This window comes from Amblyomma mixtum, chromosome 2 (genome assembly GCF_055824585.1).
Source record: "Amblyomma mixtum isolate Tamu chromosome 2, ASM5582458v1, whole genome shotgun sequence".
Lineage (NCBI taxonomy): Eukaryota > Metazoa > Arthropoda > Arachnida > Ixodida > Ixodidae > Amblyomma > Amblyomma mixtum.
Window position 1 is genome coordinate 94,025,722 of NC_143013.1, and position 21,664 is coordinate 94,047,385.

The following is a 21,664-nucleotide window of genomic DNA, read 5'->3' on the forward strand; positions in this document are numbered from 1 at the left end:
GTTTTCGTAATAACTACTTTTGATAATAACACATGCGAGTCGAACAGGCGTCAACACAAATGACTTCTCGCAAAACTTGGAAAATGCAGAAAGCGTGCAATTTTCTCTGGCAGCAGGAAACGGGGCGTTTTAAACGCGTTAGAATCGTCCTAAAACTATAATTCCTAAGCACAGGCAATGCGATCTAGCCTTGTGTTTGACGCATGATATCCTTTATTGATTATGCGCCAATAAACCCAACAACAGCAGAAACAACAACGCGAATCTACTGATCAATGTACGTCACCTTTATTTTCGGTCGTTCACCAATTTTCTTCCGTAGATATCTACCCTATTATTCAAACACAATAGCAGGCACGCGCTCAACGACTATAGCAACTGCCGTAGAACTTGGTTAATCTGTTCTACCCTGTTCCTTCTGACCCTCCCAACGTTTCCCCTTTATGTTCGTTTCGATTGCATTCAGTGCACCCTAGAAGTAAAATCTGCGGAGTTCGGCTGATTCGACGTCTACCATGAGTTGCAGAAAGACGTGTAACCCATTGTTTGGTTTCGCTACAATACTTACCTTGTTTCCTGCCTCCTGTATGCCTAACTCTTTGAATATGAATTTATTTTGAGTTTTGTGCACATCCGAAGGAGCTTCCAAGAAATCTCATTGCCAGAGCGGTAACGAAGCATTTGGAGCAACAATTTATTTTAGGATGCGTTCACCGAGGTACTCGTAAACATGACTTGCTCATTTGGACAATGATCTAGCCATTTTCGTAATTTCCCTTTATTCTCCAGTCACTTTCTCGAGAATGTTGTTCGTTTTGCTGTTACGTTGAGGGAAAGGCGAAGTAGAAAGAAATACGAAGAATAGGACCGTAAATTTCGTGTCCAGGCAGAAACCTGGGCTTATTGTGTGCTTTGAAGACAGTGTTGCATAGACAAGGATACAAGACGAGGCAGTTTTCAATAGCACGCGCGTATGGGACGAGTTTGGAATTTATTTATTTCTTTCTTTCTTTATTTATTTATTTATTTATTTATTACCTCAAAGGCCCCGGTTGTGGGGCATTACATGAGGGATGGGCGGATTACATGCAGATTATATAAAGATTACAGAGTACATAAAGATCAGGATACATAAAGATTACAGGATACATAAAGATGACTGATTACATAAGGATGGCCTCAATATTTTTCTTGAAGTCGATGCAGTTGACGATGAGTACGGCTTCCGGCGGCAGATCGTTCCAGTCCCGAGATGATATGACAAAAAAAGAACGGAAATGAGATGTAGTTCTTGCAGCGGGTGGATATACGGTCTTGATGTGGTTGTTGCGGCTAGAAGGACGATGAGCTGTTGATATGATAGATGATCCTAAAGGTGAATGATAGAACTTGTGGAATAGGCGTAGTCGAGATATTTTTCTTCTAGTTTCAAGGTTAGGCAAGGATGCTCTGGATTTTAAAGAAGACACGCTAGTATAGTAAGAGTAGTCACAATAAATAAAACGGATAGCGCGGTTTTGAACTTTTTCAAGGATTATAGAAAGGTTAGATTGATGAGGATCCCATACTGCTGATGCGAATTGTAGTAGTGATGCGAATGCAGTCAAGCAGAATAATTTTGAAGCACTTTGCATATTTAGAAAGAAATCGGTATTTTAGTTAGCATTCTATAACTCTTTCTAATAAATAAATAAATAAATAAATAAATAAATAAATAAATAAATAAATAAATAAATAAATAAATAAATAAATAAATAAATAAATAAATAAATAAATATAGAATATTCTCGCTCTGAGCGGCTTGTAGAAAAATGAATTGCATTGCCTTTCGGGTTTGCTGGTAATTTTTTTTAATTTGCTTTTTGTCGCCTTTTGGTCTGGGGCTCGCATTTGAAGGGCGTGTTGTTTAGGCCGCCTCTAGTTGTTCCGAACTGTTTTTTTAGCTATAGCATTCAACTTTAGTTGTCGTCCAGCATTCGTGATGTCTAGGTCACCTTTTGTCCTTATCTGCTAGCCATGGTACTAAGTCTCGTTTGAGTGTGTTGAATTTGGCAGACATTTAAACATAAAGGATTGCAAAATAAGCTCCCCTCTAGTGTGAGCCACCCGAGCAGAGTAGGACTGCCAGGAATGCCCAGCTGCACTTTTTTCACGATCCAGCAGCTTCTTTTTAATCTACATCATCTTCATTCATGAAAGTGAGCGCCGTCTGAACTGACACCCTACTCGTATTCAGTCAAGGTTTGTAGCCTCTGAACCAGAGTTTAATTTCCAAAATTTCAAACATGCTCGTTCTGTAGTAGTCTATTCCCTCTCATGACCAGTGTCTACATCATGGTGGAGGAAGCGGTACTACACAATTTTGTGGCGTAGCAGCAACGTATATAACTTCAACCGCGGTTCGTTGTCTGTGAAGTGCCTGTTCCCACTGTGGACACGTCTGACGCTAGGATGTCATTCAAACGCTAACACGTTTTCTTCCTTTTCCCAGGAGGAGCCGGCTAAGGGCGTAAGTGCATAAACTGCTTTATTGGTCGCGGCGCCGCCATTATAAGCTGGATCGCTTTTTTGAACACGGATGCCTTTCCTGTGCCACAACATACGGGACTGCGCCTTTGTCAGTGAAAAAAAAAAAAAATGATGCAGCAGTTGCGAGTATGTAACACGAAATTCACGGACAGTAGGCGTGCAGATTGAATGCAGTGAGGTCTTCTTGCAACGTAGTGTGGCAATCCGACGGCTGTGCATTGAAGACGTTGCGGAGCCGCAGAGAACCGCGCAGAGAGCAACAGTATGTAAACGGGTGGAATCGGAATTCTATATGTAATGCCTCCGTGCCTCCTTGCTGCGTATGCGATGCCGCATCTCTTCCTCGATTTCATGGCTGTCTCAAATCTTATGTGCCAGCAGGACTCGCTGTCTGTGCTCTGCATGGCTTCTCCGCTGGTAAGCTTCGCTAAAGTCGTTTTATTTCCAGCGCGTTACGTCATCATATTGTGAGACTGGCTGGGAACAGATACGTTGACTCCTTCCACAACGAGGTGTGACCTACGACGCAGTCGGTTGCCGCCTCTTTCTACACATCTCGCTTTCTTCAAACCTCTTACTGCATGCTTCATCTCCGTTTGGTGTGTTCTACACCACGCTCCAAATTAATGACTCTTGATGAAGTCATTGGAGCCGAAATTTCATATTCCTGCTTCCTTCCCTCATATGCTTCCAAACAACGCTTCGTAAAAAACGCTTGGCTGTAAATATGTAGCGGTGCCGTAAATCGTCAACGTTTCGGCTCCTGTCGGCGCTCTGCACTGCGGAGAAGCATGATTGTCTACGTGGCTCATTCGTTGATTACGTCACCATTTCAAAAACTAGCACAAAAGTACTTGTAATTATTTACCTCCAAGTTTCACACATTCAACTACTTTAAGCTAATCGAATTCCAAAACCTCTTCAGTTGCCCTTTAATAGAATACTGAAGGAATCATTTATGATTACCCAAAGGAGACCTGGAAGTACGCAGCAAACACTGCCATAGCGCAGATGATAATCGAGCTTTCGAAATTCTAAAAACTGATGTGGCTATTATTAACGACCGGCTACAATTCTGTAATTGCAACTACGTGCCTAACTCTAATAGTTAAAAAAGTTAATCAAAATTTAGTCAACGAGCTGGCTGCTTAAAACGATTCATCGGTTTTCTGGTGTCCGCAAACACTGGCAATACTACTCCTCAAAAGCCATATTTTTACCCGAAAAGCCTATTTTTGACAATTTTTGAAACTCTCTCAGGAAACGCCTGGCATATTTGCACCAATTTTCGAGATACTGCTGCGTTACAATACAAAGCATGCATTGGAATCATCCGCCTCCTAAACGGTTCAAGCAGCTTCAGCCAGCCTTCTAAACAAATTAGGTGCCTTGGAAGGAACAGCAGATAAGCTATATATCAACATCCTTAGCTGCCAATTAGTAGTTGTATAATTAACGAGAACGTGGCTAAAAAGATAAGCGTAAAAAGGAAATGCGTTGAAGAGTGAACAAAAGCAACCGTACAGAATATTGCGCTGTAATGAAGCTTGAATAAAAGACAGCGTTAAGAATGTTTCATCGCTTTGCGCACTGATAGACGAATTGTTCAAGGGAAATTAAAGCATTTCACACATTTATCGCTTTAGGTTCAAAGAAGAAAAAATTACCCTACGATTACGTTACTTCCTAATGCGAAATTTGAGCGCAGCAAATAAGCTGTTTCACCTTTTCGATAGATTGAGGCAAAGAAATCGAGCAACACATGTATGCGCTATCACAGAATTTTTTATTTTTTTATTTTTCACACGTATTCGCAATTTCGGCTCGGGCGGTGCACATATACAGATCCGCCGCCACCGATCTGGCTCTCTGATTGCCACCGCACAGGGGTTGCATTGGAGGAGGAGCGAAGAAAGGAATTAAGTTCGAGCCGGCGCTTTGACAACCGGAGACTCGCAGGAAGAGGGGGGAGGGGGGCGGCGTGTACACCCAGCGGCAAACGAGGGGGGCAGAAGCGCGCGCAGCAAGCGGACAACACGATAAAGGGAGGAGGGAAGAGATAGCAGCGACTGACTGATGCCGCTGACGCCGATAGCGCTGGGGGGATGAAAGGGGGGCGGAGCTGGTTACGAGGCCGACGACGACGCGAACCCAGGAACGGACGCCAAAGAGCTGCGCTCTAAACAAAATGAAATCAGGAGGCAATGAACGAAATGGAGTTGCATGCAGTTTTAAGAATTCAAGCGCTTAGTGCTCGCTCAAAGCTCCCTCTGTAGCACGAATAATAAGAAAAATAAACCTTCGTTCACAGCGCCTGAAAAGAAGACACAAATCTAAAGGGTACTCGGTAAGCACTTTGCTTTTGGTAACCTTTACGAAAGCCATTTTGTATGAAATCACCATTTGTAAGTGCTGTGGCAAATCCGCACTTTTAAAGACAATGCCAAATAAGGCACGGAGAAAAATTTTCACAAATTAGAAGTTAATATGCATGAGCACTTTAAAAAAAGCGGCTATTATTTTCTGTGAACCTTGAAGTGGTTTTTCTCTGCGATACAGGTTTATTTAGGCTTAAAAGAACGTCTTACTGGGCAAGTTGGTAACTGTTCATCTTTGGTTACAGGCGCGAAAAAAGACACAACACAAGACAGAAAGACGGGACGAAACACTTCTTCCCGTCTTTTTGCCTTGTGTTGTGTCTTTTTTCGCGCCTGCAACTAAAGATGGCCTTGTTTAGAGTTGTTGGCGTTCTGTTTCGGCAGACGTTCCGGAAAAATGAGTGCAGTCGTAACAATGGCAAAAAAAAAAATAAAATTGGAGGACACTTAAGCCTCTCCTAGGAGCAGGCGCGATAGTGTCGTATTCTCCTTTTTTTTTCTTTTTACTCTTTTCTTACTCATTTCTCACTTCTCACCAATCTACAATCACATTATCAATCACGGTCATAGATTAAAATCACAATTACCGATCACATTATCACCAATCATAATTATCCAATCACAAATCACTATCTAGGTTACACTGCACGACATGCTACGCCATTACGTACAAGTACACACCATTTGTTTCAGTACAATGAAGCACCACAGCAGCGCCTTTTCGTTCCGAGCAATTTCTGACGCCAGATTATCTCATTTGTATTGGGTTTTGTTTTCTTAATTACTGCAGCATCAGTACACTTCCCAAGCACAGATTACTAAATCATACACCACAACGCGTTCACTAGGTGCTCATCTAACACGCTTGCACCAACAGCCCCCTGGCACGCAGAGGTCCTGGGTTCAAACCCCAATCCCGGCAAAGTTCATATTTATTTTGAATCGGCTGGTATTTTTTCCGACTGACGCAGGATGATGCTCACGCCGCGCTTTAAGTAGAGCGAGTTGTTTACGCTAGCGCGTAATATAGAAAGAAGGCAGCGAACAAGAAACATTCTAAATGCGGCGGCATTTCTGATAACACCTGCCCCGGTTTCCGGTCTCTCTACCCAGGCTTGCAATGAAATGAAAAACCGATCTTATTGCGCTCACTGCGGCTAATGAAATCCTTATGTTTGCGCATAGTGGTTTGTGGCATTGTTGAGGAGAGCGACTATACTAGGCCACACTGAAGTTTACCGAAGGTCTTATTTTAAGTAGAGGACATTTCTGAGCAGCGTCCTTCAAGGTGCACGTGCTGTAAGATTTTTTGAGCAGTAAGACTTCCCGAAAACAAAAACCACAACACCACGCCATTCCATTTGCTCCACTAAAATGGTTAAGAAAGGCTACACTTGACAAAAAAAATCAAAGGTTAACAGCAGTTTACAATTGGTAGCGAGGTGCTGGAAGTGGTAAGCGAATACGCCTACTTCAGGCAGGAAGTGAAGGGAAAAGAGGTACTCGTTATTGCATATACAACGGAAGCCAACAGCCACCGAAATCAAGGAGTACAAGGGGATGCCTTTTTCTTAATTTGTAGTTTTTCATCGAAATTCAGAGGTAGTGGGTTAGGAATCTCCCATTGATGAAAAATTATAAAATTAAAAAAAAAATCCCTTTTGCTCCTTGGTTTCAGTGGCTGTTGGCTTCCGTCATATAAGGCAGGTAGTGAGTGCAGACCCGAATCACGCGAGCGAGACAACTAGAACAATTGTGGTGGATGGCATTTGGCAGGTTCTCTCAGATCCTGAATGAAACTGTGCCAATGTCCCTCAAGAGAAAAATATATGAAAGCTGTATCTTATCGATACTCACCTATCGGGCAGAAACGTGGAATGTAACTAAAAGGTTTCAACATAAATTGAGTACAACACAGCGAGCTACGCAAAGGAAAATGATAGGTGGAACGTTAAGAGACAAGAACAAAGCAGAATGGGTCAGGGAACAAACGTAGGTTAATGAAACCCTAGTCGAAATCAAGAGGAAGAAATGGGCTTGTTGGGCAGGGCATGAAATGCTAAGACAGGATAACCGGTGGTCGCTAAGAGTAACAGACTGGATTCCAGGAGAAGGCAATACGTAGCAGGGGGCGGCAGAAAGTTAGGTGGGCGGATGAGATTAAGAAGTTTGCGGGGATACGGTGGCCGCAACTGGCAAAGGACAGGGTGAACTGGAAAGATATGGAAGAGGCCTTTGCCCTTCAGTGGGTGTAGTCACGCTGATGATGATGATAAGTTTTCAATTTGGTTTTGATAAAGTATATTCGGCAACCTAAATTACAACATATCTCAGGCCGCTCACATCACGTTTCGTGTGTTCAGGGGTGGACTCGCGTGTGTCTTTGAAATCTACCATAAAGCTCGATTCACACACAAGTGTTAGTAACCTTGGTAGGTTGCGCATTTTTCGGGCTTTGAAAATTTTAGTGATACCGGCTTAGCGAACGTGTGATACTGGGAGGAATTCGCTATATTACGAGAAATATCTTTTTGGCCTGCGTGTCACTAGAGAGTTTGAAAATGTTCAAGGCAAGTAATTGTCTGGGTTTTCTCAAGGCGTCTTTTTTTTTACGCTTTTCGAGTCAACTAATTTTGGGAATGAGGAAAAAGCCACATCACAGAAGGAGTCACAGTGTCTTGTATTATTTTTGCAAGTGCTTGGCGTTCACATCTGCAGATCTTTAGTTCGTATGGACTTCGTATTGCTGGAACCACTCGGCACCGACTAAACGTATGAGGAAGAGATTGAACCCTCGGAAGAAAGAACCTTGTGTGCAGTGTTTAGTTTCAAGCTTGTCTCTATAGCATGGAGCACTGATGCAAATTATTTCTGCTTCTTACCTTCCAGTACGAGATGCTGCAAGTGATGAAGGTAACTGTTCGGCTTGCCTACCGCCATTTTTTCTGGTCTTAATATAGCAACGGATGCACTACAGACTTTGCTTGGGGTAACATCTCATCTGGTTCAGTTGTATATAATCAAAAAAAAGAAAGAATGTTCTCCGGTTTTGGTGCGAGATGTGAGGTACAGGTGGCCGCAGAATCTTTGTGCAAAGCTCAACTTATTAGTACATCCTAAGCTTAGAGCCCCGATCTGAAGTAGGTGCATTGCATTTCCCACGCCGCTTGCACTGTGCAGCCATCAGGGTCAGGCTGCGCCTCTAGGCGTTGAGATAATTCTGCTTCTTCATGACTGTTGTGTTCCGGTAAAAACTGCGGGCACCTGTAGGTGTTAGACGCAAATTGAGCTCACTTCGGAATGAGCTATCGATGCTCCTGTGATACGTTTCATTACTGGAAGTGAGTGAGGTTGAGATTAACGTGGTTGTTGGGTGCAGACGCTAATAACCTTGCGATTATACTGCCGACAATTGCTCCACCGTCGTTACACTTCCCCGCGGACTAACCGTTCTTCATAAAGACTGTTCATCAATCCTGTTATGCACATTTTAGGCTTGTAGTGTAGCGAACGAAAAGTGATTTTGTCGAATGAAAAAAAGCTATTTTCAAAACGACACTTCCGACGGCAGTTATTCAAGTTGCCTGCATGTATTATGCAGTTTGGGAATCTTGTGCCAAAGGACTCCAAGAGCGTCGCCAGGTGCAGTGTGGGAATCACAGCTTTGCCCAGTAGTCCCATACGCTTTGATGAACTTGAAACACGGAACAATAGCCAACGCATAAAAGTTAGTGCTGTTGTTTATGCTTGTAAAAGCTTGGGACCTTGAAAGCGTATCACAAACGTTTTCACGGCTTTTACGCTTTCGGAAAAGGCCCTTGTTGCTTGTACGCTACACAGGGTGTTTAACGTAAGATGTTACACAATTTTTTAAAATATGCTTTTTGAGTTAGAAAATTGCTTTTTTTCGGCACTACAACTGAATACAGCTAAGACATGCTAACTAGGAAGCTGGCTAACTAATATCGACTAGATAACTTCTTAACTATTACTCTTGGGCTCCTTAATTACTGACAGACATGTAGCACACCGTAAGTAATATCCATATCAGTTTTTAGAATTTCGAAAGCTCGATTACCCTCGGCGCTGTGACGCAGTCAAATTTGGCTTTTTCAACGAGTTACGTGCACTGAAGAGGTTGCTTTGCCTGCAAGCTTCTCGAAAGCACATGTATTTTGGCGCAATGTAGCCAAAATTTCTTGAGCCACAGCACTGAGGGTAACCGCTTTTTCGAAACCGAAAAACTGATATGGATATTACTTACGGTGCGCTACACACCTCTTAATAATTAAGGCACCTAACAGAAATAGTTAAAAAGTTAACTATTCAATATTAGTTAACATCCTGGTAGTTAGAGCTTCTTAGCTGGATTCTGATGTACTACACCGCTGACAATGCTATGCCGAGAAAACCGCCCTTCTAACTGAAAAAGGCTATTTTTTTAAATTTGTAAAGTCTTAGATAAAACACCCAGTATTATTCTATATGAATAGCTCTCCGGGAAAATTTCAATGGTCAAACTACGAATGCGCGCCACACCTTCCACATGGTTTGGATGTGGCAATCAAATCCATCTATCCCTCAACCCCAACCCCACCAGACAGGACTGGGAGGCGGCCTTGCTCGGCTGTCAAGACCTAAAGAGCCAAAAGACCTTGGTTCAACGGACGCCGGCGGCGTTGTTTGCCAATGAGGGCCCCGGAATAGGGGCTCCACCTAGTATTGTGAGGGGAAAGGGCCAATAGGGTCCTACCCGAACCACCTCTCAGCAAAAACTGAATAGAAGATAAATGTTTTTCACCACCACCAACGCCGCCGCAGCGCGCCTCGAAGGAAAGCTAAATATTTGGAACGAGCAGCTGAAGTGTAAATACCGCAGTACACAACACGTGGGTGAAACGCATATGTGATAAGGTAATGATCATCGCTAAAACACCGAAAATTGATGCTAGGTATCTTAGGCCATGAGGTGAGAACCGTTAGTCAGAACAAAGGAAGTTCATCGCTCGAGCAAAAAAAAATTGTTGCTCTTGCTCGCTAGCATCGATCGGACGGGCATGGCGCCACCCGGCGCCATGGCATCCTACCTGGACTCTGGCATCCTACCTGGACCTCAGTGAACAAGTAAACACAGAGCAAAAACTTGTTTTGCGTGAGAGAGTGGCTTGCTTTGCTGACGCAAATGCCACCTTGTGTCCGTGGTCCTTAACCGAGCCATAGGGGAATTATGGAATCCCGCTTGTGTTGCAGTCGCGGTACAACTACAGCCATGAATTCTAAGAGCGCACACGTTATTAATTACAATGCGTACAAAACGAACCTTTACACGTCAAAATCTTGCCATGAATAAAAAAATGGCCGCTCGCTGATGGCGTTAAACGATGATGCATGCGATAGCTTCGGCGTTCGGCTTCTTCTGCTACGGGCGGCAGACGCCAGCAACTTCAGGCACAGATGCCGGTAGCGCAACATGATAAGTTTGCTCAGTTTTAGTAGCTAGGTTACGTTCGCGTTCGCCTGTTTGCCTAATTCATTATCATGATCGGCTAGACGCGCTCAAAGGCAGGCGTCAGGTTCCGTTGCTGTAGGCTGCAACCGCGTAGCCGTAAGAGTGCTTAGCTTAATCCAGTGGAATATTACCCGTGCCGTCAGACGACGTGAACGGGACTGCGCGAGCGTACCCTGTCATTGATGATTGACATCACAGTGAATAAAGCGAGACTGTGACCTCTCCGGCTGATCTGGGAAAACCACTGCGCGAGGAGCTTGATGCAGTGCTTTATCAGGGGTCCTGTACTAGTTAAGAACCTGGCGTGGCATACATCACGTTCGCACATGGCTGAATAGCTCATGAATCCCGGATTAGCGCCGAAGCGTTCGGCAGCAACCAGTTCTTTTCCTCCGACGCGACCAATGCAAGCACTCACTTGTCAAAATGCCATTTGCTGTTCAAACGAGGCCGGCTATCCAAGAGATTTGCACTGCGCTTTGAAGTGCACAGATAAAGATCATTAGAAGCTTCCACGCACACATTTCTCGCTTATTTCTTTACAAATGGTCTCTACTGAGCACTCTATCAGAGATCCCAAGTGCTGAACAAACCCTCTGAAGGCATGTAAGCCTACTAGGCCTATTAGTTGCAAAATGCCCCACTACTCTTCCGTAAATAACTTCTGAATCTTTAACTAATGTATTTTACTTTGCAGGCTGGCGACGAGGTGAGTCTTGGAATACTCTTTCTTTTCGTCTACATGACCTCTCCTAACTGATAATTGGGCACTTCAGCAGTGCGTCCACTATTTTCAGACCACCATGCAATAAGAAAGTTGATTACTGAGCTTGTGCTGAGTTTTTATATGTTTAATTCTTCTTAGATGTCGTCGCGGCGAGAACAATTGTAGACTTTGTGTAGATGTGTTAAGATAACGAATGGTTGAAGGTTACGCACGGCACGTCAGTGCTTGCCATTTAAATAGTATTGACGAATATGATAGTTTGTTTTTGCTATAAACTGACGGAATCTTTGAAAGCGACAATAGGGAATATTCAAAATTCTGCAAGGGCGCTTTCCCACATAACTATGTTGCCATAAACAAGATGGCCGACTTCGCTATAAGGAAACTACGTGGGCTAAAGGATGGCGCTAAAGGTGTGGATAGAATGTAAAAAACGTATTTTGGAAGAATCAAACAAAAAACTAGTCTTTCTTGCTTTGTTTGAGCTGGAAACACATGGTCAGCCATCTTGTTTTGGGCAACATTGTTATGCGAGAAAGCGCACTAGCGGAATTTTGAATATCCCCTATTGCTTGTGCTCACCGTCTCTTCCGACTGATTGCTGGAGTGAGTCGTAAGGGTGAGTCACATCACACCTCGATCATATGACTTTTCGAGCTGTAGTTCTAGTCTCTTGTTTCGGCTCTGCGAGCTAGAAGTCACCATCCGCTGCCGAAGAACAGACATGCGTACAGTCACGCAGGCTGCACTGACTGAGCGATGCCCTGCAATACGTGTCGGCTGGGCGGCACTGCTATGTGTATGAAGCCCGGGGTAAGGCAGCTTACGGCAACTGTTGAAAAATTGTCGATTAATTACCCGCAAAATCTCAAAGGCAGTTACAGCCGGATTTTTTAAGGCGGCAGCCTTTAATGCCTCATCGTTGTACGCAGGAGTCGTCGACAGAAATGTCACGCTTGTCAATTGGTCGAAATGGTCGTGGCGTCACATTGCGCGAATTTCAAACGGGGCCAATTGTACTTTGGCTAGTAAGCATGCAACCAATTAAAGGGATGGTATATTGATGCTCCAAGTAAACTAAATAAATCGATAAATAAACAGAATGGAGAAGGTTTTTGGTCGAGTTGGGGAATCGAACCATGATCTCCGGAGAGCGAGACGAGCACGCCAACCTCTCCGTCATGCCAGCTCGATGGTTTGGAAAATGAACAAAGGCGCGTCTGGTGAATACGGCGTCTTCGTTCACTCCCATCTTCCTCCCTTCCCTGACGGAAAAATTAAAAACAACAACAACAAAAACAAAAGAAAAAGTAATAAGAATAAAAAATTAACAGAGATAAAAAGTAAAAAAAAACAATGTAATCCAGTGCGCACGGAAAGGCTTTCGCCTTGCAGCACTTTAGAGAGCCAAAGTGCCCCCTGAATTTTCGAACATTGGTTGCCGCTACCGTTTGCTTAAAATCTGATAGGTTGCAAAGCTACGATTCTGAGTTCAGTGTGCACAGTGATATTAGGGCCACGCACAGGTACATGTTTGCTGGTTACTGCTGCAGACATCAAGTCTTGTACGTGTCTTTCCTTCCCCTGGTACTTCGTTTTAGTTGCGGTGTTTCGTTCTTTCAAGATGCATTACCACTATGCCCACTAAGCTATGTTGCTACAATTTAAGCCAGGTTGGTAGCCTCTGTAGCGGGACGGTACCAGTTTGAGTACGCACCTCGACGACGTTGTAAGGAGGGGTTGAAATGCATCAAAATGTGGAAAAAGAGAGAAGACGAATGCGGAGACCACGCACGACTATGAGTGAGCGTACGCGTCTGCGTCCAACTTAAATGCGCTTGATTCCATGGGGTTGCAATACACCATGATTTCTTTTTTCCCATGAACAAAGTTTTTCGATGGAGTATGAGTACGTCCAAAGTGTCCATAACGTTCAACGAAACGACATTTTTCGTTCGCTTTAAACTTAGTTGTGCTTCAAACGGAAACGTTCTTTGAATCTCTAAACAAGTGCCATGGCGCTGTCAATTCAGATCGCCCTCTTATGAATGCATAGCAGTGTGATCCTGCAGTTACCGCACTGTGAAGAAGGATTGACATGTCTAAACTGATTTCGGCATTTTATAGCGCCATTCCTTAAACGAACACGTGTCTTAACATGCTATGATTGTATTACCATAACGCATGGAGATTCGTGCAACAAGCGGCTTGCAATCAGCTACATTGGTGAAGTGCACTTCAGTTGTGGTTGTGGAACGCGTTTTCGCTTCATTGGCGTAGGGCTGCGAGGTGTAGGATAGAATCTGGCCTAATAATGCTTTGAGTATAACAGCACAGCTTGAGAAATTTAACTTCGCATTAAGTAAATACCAATGTGTGCAAACGCTTGTGAGAAGAAACCAGTGACCAACTTTTTAATACAGCCATAGGGAGAAACGCAATGCGTAGAAAGCACTTCCAGAAGATACTTTAGTCTCGCTCAGAGCGAGCTTGTGCTAAAAATGTATGTCAAAGAATGCAAGGTATACGTTTTTAACATTTACATCAGCCTACACTGATTTACAACATTACCTAATTACTGACATATTAATGACATCTGTTCAAAACATGATTTACTGTGTTGCCTAATTAGTGACATATTAATTACATCTCTTAACATGTATTCTGATTTCTTTTTCCAACAGGGTGAGAAAAAGGTGCGTTTAAGTGTTATTCATTACTTTATGGCGTGCATGGGTTATGTCATGTTTGCCGCTGAAAGGGACAAGACCCCAAGAATACGCGTAGGGTACTGAATGGTGCATCGTGAAACGTTTCTTCATCTTTGGAGAACTATGCCATTATGCTGCGTCAGGTAGTACCATCAACACTTGAGGAAAAAAAATGTAGTAGTTTTTTCACACTTTTACACATATTTGCGCCCTGTGATGTGCTTGCGGGAATATGCTTCACGCTGGTCTGTCGCTTCCCGTGATAACCTGTTGCGTGGGAAACACAGCTGAACAACAGCACATACTTCTAGATGAGGGTGAAAATAAGAGCAAATGGTTATTGCCAAAAGCTGAGGCATTTTCTTTCTTCTAGGCCACTAAATAATCCCGTTTTGACGACGCTGTCCATACGAACTGAACAGCGCGGGAGAAAATACACAATAGCAAATAACATACTCGTTCTGATGCTGTTAGCCCAGGAGTTGTGCAATCAGAAGGGCTTGGCACCAGCGGTTTGACCAGCTCCTCGTGTCTTTACGATGTTTAAGCAGCAAAAAATGTCTACAGCTATATTTGTATGCGCTCACAGGTGGTTCAGTTTTATTTACTTGCAATAAACAGATGTAGATCAAAGAACAGATTCATTCTTTTTATATTTTGCTGGTTGACCTTTAGGTTTTGTTCCTATCGTTGTTTTCCTGTAATATTTCAAGGTTTGCGCATGCTCATTATTTTCTCATTGATGGGAAATATTCCGATTTCAATTGTAGTGCCCGTCTTGTCCTCGCCTTGTCTGCGCTCTGTCTCAATGCTACGTTCTTCGTTAAAGCAACATGTCTGACCACTGGACCCTCTGCACACTGCATTAAAGAAGCTTCATTTAACCCACTTTCTTTGTAGCGGGACATTTTACTTCATTTGTCACGGTGTCACTTCAGGTTCTTTCATCAGACTGAACTGAAAATGTATGTTGTCATGTCCACACATGTACGAGGTCTGTTAGAAAAGTATCGGACTTTATTTTTTTTTGCGAACACCTGATGGATATGAAACAAGCGCGCTTGCATCAGCCGACCTTGAACCTTCGTGCGCATGCACGAATTTTTTCCCGCCTGCCGTTAGCGTCAGTCGCTGGGACACAGCATTTGAGTGAGGCAGTGCGCAGTGCTCTCGTCGGTTTTTTATTGTAAGGAAAATGGCGGTGCGACAGGGGCAGCGCTACTGCATCAAATTTTGCCATAAACTGGGTGACAGCCAAGTGGAAACCATTCGGAATATTCAGACGGCTTTCGGTGACGAGGCTATGAGCAGCACACAGATTAAGCAGTGGTACAATTGATTTAAAGGTGGCCGCACATCGGTGGAGAGCGAGCCACGTTCCAATCGGCCATCAACATGCCGAAATGACCAGGTCATTGCCGAACTGAACGCTGTGGTGATGGGGGACCGTCGCATGACTATCCGAGAAATTGAGGAAGAGGTGGACATGAGGAATTTTTCCGCACAGTCCTTTATCACCGAAGATTTGGCCATGGAGAGAGTTGCGGCGAAATTCGTGCCGAAGCTGCTCACGGTAGAGCAAAAGCAGCTTCGTGTTGAAGTCTCACAGGACATGCTGGATTCCACAAACAGTGACCCCGAGTCCATCAACATCATAATCAGTGGTGACGAGTCTTGGGTGTACGGGTACGACCCGGAAACCAAATCCCAGTCGTCACAGTGGAAGCATTTCATGTCACCGAGACCAGAGAAGGCCCGCCAAGTGCGCAGCAATGTCAAAGTGATGCTGACAGCTTTCTTTGACTCCCTCTGTGTGGCACACCACGAGTACGCACCCTACAGGGTCAAACAATGACCAAAGAGTGCTATAGGGATGTCCTCCGTCGCCTACGTGGTGCTGTGCGGCGCAAGAGCCCGGAGTTGAAGTCAACAGGAAAGTGGCGCATTCATCACGACAATGCTCCTGCACATTCCTCGCACTTGATTCAGACTTTTTTGGCGAAAAACCAGACTCCTGCAATTCAACAGACTCCTTACTCTCCTGATATGGCCCCTTGCGACTTCTGGCTGTTTCCCGAAGTCAAGAGGACATTGAAAGGAGCGCGATTTCAGACAAGAGAGGACGTTATGGCTGCAACGACAGCTGAGCTAAACTCCATTCCGAAAAGGGTATTTTCGGAATACTTCCAACAATGGCAGCACCGCTGGGAGAAGTGTGTGGAGTCCCAAGTAGACTACTTTGAAGGTGACTAGGTTTGCAACGCTCCAGTTATGCAAGTTTTTTTTTCTAGGGCAAAAAGGTCGGATACTTTTCTAACAGACCTCGTGTAATGCTGTCCAAAAGAGCTCAGCTCTGCAACACTGACATAATATCTTGGAGCAGACACCTTATTAAACACCCCTCATATCTTGAGTTGTGGCACAGGTGTATGTAAGAGTCCATATCCGTGCCGCTGCCCTCGACGGTAGTGTTGCATCATGTTGACACGCTAGAGGAGCCATAACCAGTGAAGAAAGGAGACCTTACCTTTGCGCTGTGGTGGGGGAAGGGGGGAGGGGGTGCTAGGCATGCTTAGGACTGTGTGTCTTGATTAAAGTATTCACAGCGGTGCGGTCTTACCTTACATGCGATCAGTCGCCAAGCTCAAGTATAATGCAGCGTCTTTAGTGATCAGTCGCCGAGCTAAAGTACAATTCAGGGTACTTAGTGCTCATTCGCCAAGCTAACGTATAATTCAGAGTACTTAGTGATCAATCGCTAAGTCCAGCTACACTTCAGTGCCCTTAGAGATCAGTCGCCAAGCTCAAGTATTCATCAGAGCCTAAGGAATCAGTCGTCAAAACGCAAGTATTATTCAGGGCCGTTGGTGATCAGTCGCCCAGCTCAGGTATAATTCAGGGCCCCTTAGTGATCAATCACCAAGCTAAAGCATAGTTCAGGGCCCTTAAAATGATCAGTCGCAAGCTGAAGTATAACTCAGGATCCTTATATCCTGTATTTGTACATAGTGTACCTGTATGTTTCCTCCCTACCCCTATCCTTTCTTCTATCGCTCCCCCCTTTCTTTCCTCCTCCCTGTCCTTTTATTCCCGCTAGCGGCAGCTCGGGTGCTTCAGGTTTCGATGACAGATGCCGCGGCTAGCAACATCGGTTCCTTCTATTTTGATTTTATTATCAATAAATAGCCTCTAACAACAACAACATGATCAATCGCCGAGCTCAAGTATGGATCAGTGTCCTCAGTGATCAGTCGCGAAGCTCAATGTACTTCATGGCCCTTAGTTATTAGTCGCCAAGCTCAAGGACAATTCACGGTTCTTTTTAACTAAAGGCATGCTACAGGCTAAATCTACATTGTTCAATTTCGCCGGGATATGCACTTTAAGACGTGCAGGGCAAGCTAACATTTCGCATTATTCTCTTCTCTGCAGCCTACTGGCAAAAGGGTAAGTTGTGATGATCAGTTTTGCATTATATGTTAGTTCTTTTGGGGCAACGATGGATGAAGTTTGTGCCTGCCTTTCCTGCTGTTTTCCTTTCATAGACGGAAGAAACGACAATAGGAATACGGGAGCCGCCACCTTCGGTGAGTACGTTTGAAATGTGTCGAAATGGAAATTTGGCGGCCATGCTGTAGACTTACACGTTCGAGGTTGAGCAACTTACAAGTACAGCGTGGGCGGGAGTAGAGCGCGCGTATTATGATTCTTGATAACTTTATGGCATCTGTAGATTGCAACAGCAGGTCAGTGAACTATGTTCCTAATAACTCCATCTTCTTAATTCTCCCTCCCTCCCTACTCGCGCTATGGCTTGCAAAACAAAAAAACAACATTTGGTTATGTGGAAGCATAGACTGAGATTGCTCTTTAAAATAGGGGCGAATAGTATTGGGACAGTGCTTCATTCTGCTGCACCAATGGCAGTATGGGCAAAGATAGACAAATGTCTGTTTTAAGGACATCATTCAGAAGTAAAGAAAAATAATTTCAGGGGAAAGCGCCTGGGTTTCCATTACACCTCCCTGTTCAGCAGCCTGAATGAACATCGGCTGAGAGCTAAGCTTCGTGATTTACAATAATAAAATTTCCCAGTAATTTCTACTACTCTTCATAAATGTTTTTGAGGAACACGAGGTTGTTTAGTTAGGTATGCATTTTGAACTTAGAATGTGCACTGGCTGAAGCTGTCGGGCAATAAAACTGAGGACGCCCTCTCTGTGTTTTGAAATAAAACTGAGGACGCCCAAAAAGCGTTTAAACAGTAATATAACAAATGGTTGGGCGCTATTGTGTTTGGAAAATAATGACGGTGGGGGAAGATGAACACATTCAGGAATGGCACGCGGAATAGAGTTAAATGATGCAGGTTTAAGAAACAGCCTTTAGTTATGTGCGCCTAAGTTGGTGCATGCCAAGCATTTCTGGACAAAAGCATTTCTCAATGCGGAAGAGTTTATGAACGTTATTTTTTCATATATTGTAAGATTTCACTATAACAATCAATATATTTACAGATCTCTCGCTGGCAGGCTAGCATTTTTTTTTGCTATGAACGTTTTTGCTGTCGTCCACTGTTCCCCATTAGTTTTCTATGGCAGTCCTATTCGCTCTATGCGAGCGATGGAAAATGTTTAAAAGAAAGATTTTGGTACCCATCCAAAGGATGGATCATTGCCTTCAACAAGTTTATCACAGTACCTTGAAATTTTCCAAAAGTCAAAATTTTTGTCTAAGATGCTCATATATTCTTCGAATACGGGCAACATTGCAGTATCTTCTGCCTGTCGGTACCTCTCAGCACTGAAACTTGCCTTTCCTAACACAAAGCAGCGCAGCAACTGGATCGCTGTGTAAGCATACCATACCCTCAGAATCATTTGCAGCCGCTCAGTAGTGACGCCTGACAGGACACAAGTTAAGAAAGGACAAGAATGGACGACCAGCATGGTTATGTCGCCTAACCGTGTTGGCCGTATTTTTTTGTCCTCCTTAAATTGTGTTCAGTCGTCACCATGCAACGCCAAAATCTTTCATTGGTCATCTAATTAGCCCGACACAAGCTAAAGTCCTACCTTCGCGTTTCTATTTTCCTTGTGGTGGGCTTAATTAGAGGAATGGCTGAATTATTAATGCGTTAGGATCAGAATGCTCACGGCAAGCATAAATGGCTAGCGCCGTCTGCCAGTAGCCAGCCGTAGGTGGCTCACCTACTACAGTGGACAGGTGAGAACCCGCCCATGTGGTTACCAAAAAAATTATATAATATCGAAACGAACTTCGTATACAACCCCGGATATAGTAGGAACCTTAGTTTTCCACCTCGGATATAACTAACTTTTGCGCGTTAACCTCGGATGTAACAAAATTTTCGTATGCTAAACTCGGATATAACGAGCTTTAATTACATCGGATATAACATACTTTCGCGTCTGGACCTAGATCTAAGAAAATTAGTGTGTTGACATCAGATATAACGAGCCTAAGCGTACCACATCGGATATAACAAAAGTTTGGCTGCTAACGCATCCAAACAATTCACAGAGGATAGCCTGAATATATTTTTGGTCGCGCTGTGCTCACTGATTTTGTTTTCACGTTCTGCAGCTGGCAAAACAGGCCCTTCACTTCGCTTGGGTGATCTTGCGGCTTATTATCAAGGTAAACTATGCTCTGCCATTGCGCAGACGGGAGGAGAAATGCAGCGCGGCTGGCAAGGCAAAATGCGAGCGTTTTTCCAATGAAAGCAAGTTGGAAACTAGCTTGCGATAAGGATTCGAACCGACGACATATGCACCCTCAGTTGTGTGCCTTCTCAGGCTCAATGCCTTTTTCCTTAAGGCGCGGTTGAGGTGTTCACAGAGATGTGAACTGTGACAGCGCTATTTCCTTTCCTCAAAAACTAATTTTCGGATCAAACTTATCCCGCAGCCGTTCGTCGTACACCGTCGCGGTTGGTGTCATGCGGCTTCTTGTTACATTTAGCATACGTTGCTTAGGTAGGAGGCCAGGTCACGACAAGTATTCAAACAGAGTGTACGAGTTCTTCTGTCTGACCTTTGTGGATTCAGCGTTTGTGGAATCAGCATTCAGCATTCGGAGGGGCGTCTTCGTTTAATTTCTCAGTGTGCAACCTGCGTCGACATCGAGCGCTCACGATGACAGAATGAAGCTTTCGCCTTTAGAGCACGTAAGCAGTCTTAAGTGCCCGCTACATTTATTAGTTTATTGCATAGCGCTGAGAGATTAAGCGTTAATCTCAAATCACGAAATTTTCCTCATTACTCTGAAATAAAAAAAGCTGAAGGATACGGACGTACTATCGTCTAAAACTTTAACAGGAACATGGTGTTGCATTTCTGGAGATAGCGTGTTGCGCTATCGTTAACTAAATTTGGAAACGGAAGGCATAAAACAGACGGTGCATATTAACGACTACACATTGCAAGGGGACAAGGGAAGGTAATCGATAGAAAAGCTACAAAGCTGGCTAGAAAGTGTGCTTATAGTAGTTGCAACCTGAACTGCGTCAAAAAATTAAGGTAATGCGTCTCTTTTCGTTTGATTAACACTGTGACAAGTTTTAGTTGCTACTGAGCTGTTTGTTCGCACGGGATACAGGTTCCTATCTTGTGAAGTTTAACAGAGTATACTGTGGGGCCAGTTGGTCATACATAATCTGAACAAACAAACGTAGCGTTTAAAACAGGACACAGAAAGATGTGGACAGGACGGGGCTACAACTTACAACTGAATGAAATCGATAAACGAAAGACACATCCCTTCTCGAGCAAAGACACGCATGCGCAAACTTGAAAGAATGACAAAACTGTGATAAACTAGAAAAAACCGGGAAAAAAAAATCGTTTATCGATTTCATTCAGTTGGAAGTTGTAGCCCCGTCCTGTTCTCATCTTTCTGTGTCCTGTTTTAAACGCTACGTTTGTTCGTTCAGATTTTCCTATCTTGTGTACTGTGCTTTTCTGCGAGTCATATTCAAGTCGACTAATTTTACGTGGTTCCTGTGATGCTTTAGGGAATTAAAAAACAAATGACTCAGGAGTGCAAATTTTCAAATGCAAAAGCATGGCGCTATGTGCGTGAATGAGGTTTAGAATGTTACGAAATAAAGTTCAGTCGCGCCCTTCGTCCTCGAATGGGCCGCCTGCTACGTTGGTCAGCGCATATTCTTATCCCTCCGCAGAGCCAGATCCTGTGCAGCCTGTTCTCGTACGTGGCCTTTCTGGCCCAGCGAGACGATACGAACCGGATGCTTGCGGCCAAGGGAGCAGGAGGCGGCGGGGGCGCGACCGCGATGAGCACCATGGACGGATGACCTAGGCGACACTCGACCCCGCGCAGCTGCTTACGCCGAGGCCTCGAAGCTATGCGACGGCGTCTAGCGTGGAACTCTGTCGCTGCTGCGTGGTGGAACGGACGTGCACGATGCGCTTCGTTTTTGTTACGCGTTCGCGTTCGCGTAACCAAGTGCCGTGAAGTTTCTCCCATGCAAGTTAGTCTCTTCTGAACGTTTCTTGTCGTCCTGGAAACAAGCAGGCTTTTTGCTGGTTATGTCGTAATAATCTTGTCACTGTGTTTGCAAACTTTCAGGGAAGCTAGGGCTTGTGCAAACTCTGACATGATAAATTAAGAATTCTTAGTTTATTAACGTAGGAGTCGGCAAAGGAAGCCGACTCCTACCTAAAGGAAGCCGAAGTAAGCGTTGTATATTAACGTGTACTACATCGGCACGATGTCATTTACAAGATAGCGAGTTAGTATTTATAGATACTTGACGCCTGGAGAATAC

General features: G+C 44.1%; 1 protein-coding gene across 1 annotated transcript in view; it reads left to right on the forward strand.

The window, feature by feature from the left end:
- Positions 1 to 21,238, forward strand: part of LOC149360205 (uncharacterized) — a 48,266-nt gene extending 27,028 nt beyond the window's left edge. Inside the window, exons 6-8 of the mRNA XM_089569214.1 lie at positions 17,400 to 17,441; positions 19,462 to 19,515; positions 21,059 to 21,238. Of these exons, the coding sequence (XP_089425340.1) occupies positions 17,400 to 17,441; positions 19,462 to 19,515; positions 21,059 to 21,190 (228 nt within the window). The 3' untranslated portion in view covers positions 21,191 to 21,238. The remainder of the gene's footprint in view (positions 1 to 17,399; positions 17,442 to 19,461; positions 19,516 to 21,058) is intronic.
- The last annotated feature ends 426 nt before the right edge of the window (positions 21,239 to 21,664 follow it).